The 2,308-nt window shown below is 54.0% G+C and overlaps 1 protein-coding gene across 1 annotated transcript in view; it reads left to right on the top strand.

Annotated features, from left to right (window-relative positions):
- The first annotated feature begins 102 nt into the window (after positions 1–102).
- The window catches only part of KCNQ1 (potassium voltage-gated channel, KQT-like subfamily, member 1), a 368,288-nt gene continuing 366,082 nt past the window's right edge, over positions 103–2,308 (top strand). The window contains exon 1 of the mRNA XM_010563880.1: positions 103–494. Coding sequence (XP_010562182.1) covers positions 103–494 — 392 coding nt within the window. The remainder of the gene's footprint in view (positions 495–2,308) is intronic.

The following is a 2,308-nucleotide window of genomic DNA, read 5'->3' as shown; positions in this document are numbered from 1 at the left end:
GCGGCGGCGGGGGGAGAGGGCGCCCGGCGCCGGCCCGCAGCTCCTGGGGCAGCGCAGCCCTGACACCGCCGCGCCGCCCGGCCTCCCCGAGTTGCCCCAGCCATGTCTTCCAGCTCCCCCCCGGGCGAGCAGAACAGCCGGAGCCTGGGCCGGCTGTCGCTGCCCAGGAAAGGCAGCATGACGCCCGGTAAGAAGCCCTCGGCGCTGGAGCTGGCCGAGAGCACCCCCAACGCCCACTACGCCCCACTCTCCGCCGCCCAGGGCGGGCAGCCGCCGGCGGGCTGCAGTCCGGAGCCGGAGCGGCCGCTGCGCCTGAAGAGCGAGGTGGTGGTGGTGAACGCCGACTGTCCGCGGCCCCCCGTCAGCCTCGACCCCCGCGTCTCCATCTACAGCCTCCGCAAGCCCCTGCTGAGCCGCAGCAGCGTCCAGGGCAGGGTCTACAACTTCTTGGAGCGGCCCACGGGCTGGAAGTGCTTCGTGTACCACTTCACCGTGTGAGTACCCGCCCCGCCGCCCGCCGGGCCCACCTGCTCCGCGCCGGGTTCCCGTTACAGCGGCTTGTCCTGTCAGCCGTGGCGGCCCCGCTGTCCGCGCCGAGCCGCGGCTGCCCGGAGCGGGGAAGCTGTCTCCCGGCGCGGCCGTCGGTGCGAGGGGCTCTCCGGGCTGCCCCTCACGCCTGCCCGCCGTGCCTGAAGCGTGAGGTGACCGCTCCCGCGCTGCCGCCGTGCCCCCTCCCCGCCTCCCCTCACAGGGCTCGTCCTCGCCGCGGAGGCGGGAGAGCGGCAGCCCCGGCGGTCTCCTCAGCGGCGGAGCTTTCCAAGACCGGCCCGGTGCTCAAGGCTTGGACGGCTTGCAGATGCGGTCTTCTGAGGTGTTTTTTTTTCATAGGTGTGAAGCAAAACAAACAAGAAAAAGCCACGCTCCGGGGGGAAGTTTCTCTCATTTTGAACAGAAATGCTGTATTTCGGTTCGGGAGCTCTTAGGGACATCTGTCAGGCAGAGCAGGATCTGGCTTCAGGCAATTTTCTTCAGAAAGTTACCCTGGGAGTTGAAATGAGTTGTTCATTCTGAGCATGGAAATGAAGTAGGTAACAGTGTCGTCCGTTCTTTAGTGATTTTTAGTGCGGGGACTCCTGATTTTCCAGCTCGCTGCACAGCATCTGTTTCTGACTGAATAGGTGTGCTACCCGTGTTGCAGTCCTGCTGGAGGAGAACGAGAGACAGGTGATGCTCCTTTTCCTTGTCCCTTTTATTGCCCTTGCTCTAACTCCCTGTCCTGTCGTGTACAAATGTCATCGCTGTTATTTTTAGACAGGAAGGGGGACGATGACTTTTGGAAGATGTTAAAGCCGCTTAGCTGTAGGCAAGTTGAAAACTGCTTTGGGTGTAATATTCACTATGGAGCACGGCATCCACCCTGAGCCAGCGCATGGTAGGTCTGTCGTGCACAAGGATCTCAACAAGTTCCTTCGTGAGAAATCAGTACTTTTTAATCGAGATGTTGCAGTCTTGTATGACCCCTGAGCAATTTGCATATATTAAATGTAGGTAATAAGGTCAGGCAGAATCGTGGTGTCTGTTCATTGTATGCACGCACACACACATATATATATGTTACATGCGTATATACATGCTTATTATAACAGCTAGAGGTGAAGATATTTTGTGGTCCAAATACTAAGACAGAAGACTTAGATAAAAATCAGTTTTTATGATCTAATTAGGGTATTCTGATTTTAAATTGTATTTCTAAGTAACTATTATTTTAAGTCAATTCAAGATTGATTGCTTATATTCCACATTTGAGGATTCTAGAGTCTTTAGGTAGTCAGGTAAGTGGTACCAACTTTATTTTAGTGGAGGGAAAACAGCTGTCATCTGAATGTATTTAATTGGGAGATGACTGTGTGCAGCTGCTGAGATAATTGTGGTCTCCATTCTCTTTAGCATTATGATAATGCCATTAGATGACAAAACAGCTAATGGCCATAATTATGAAGTGTCTAATAGTTGCGGTTGAACAATGTAAAACACTTTCAGGAAAAGGGGTCCTCCGTGTTTCGCCCCCCCCCCCCCCAAAGGAGTTTTAGGCAGCCATCTTTTATGATTTCTAACCTCTTTCAGGTGTCTTAAATTATGTATAGAAGGGACAGTAAATTGTGTTCAATATCTTAATTAATCTTCTCTAAACCTTACAGTGGGCATAGGAAAATCCTGAAAAAAAGCCTGTTAGATCCCTTTACTTAAGATTCTAGCTTGAATTTTAACACCCCCCCCCCCCCCCCCCCCCCCCCAACACGCCTTATCC

The sequence above is a fragment of the Haliaeetus leucocephalus genome, unplaced genomic scaffold (assembly GCF_000737465.1).
Source record: "Haliaeetus leucocephalus isolate CR32 unplaced genomic scaffold, Haliaeetus_leucocephalus-4.0 Scaffold173, whole genome shotgun sequence".
NCBI classification, from domain to species: Eukaryota; Metazoa; Chordata; class Aves; order Accipitriformes; family Accipitridae; genus Haliaeetus; species Haliaeetus leucocephalus.
This window is presented reverse-complemented; position numbering and strand designations above follow the sequence as displayed.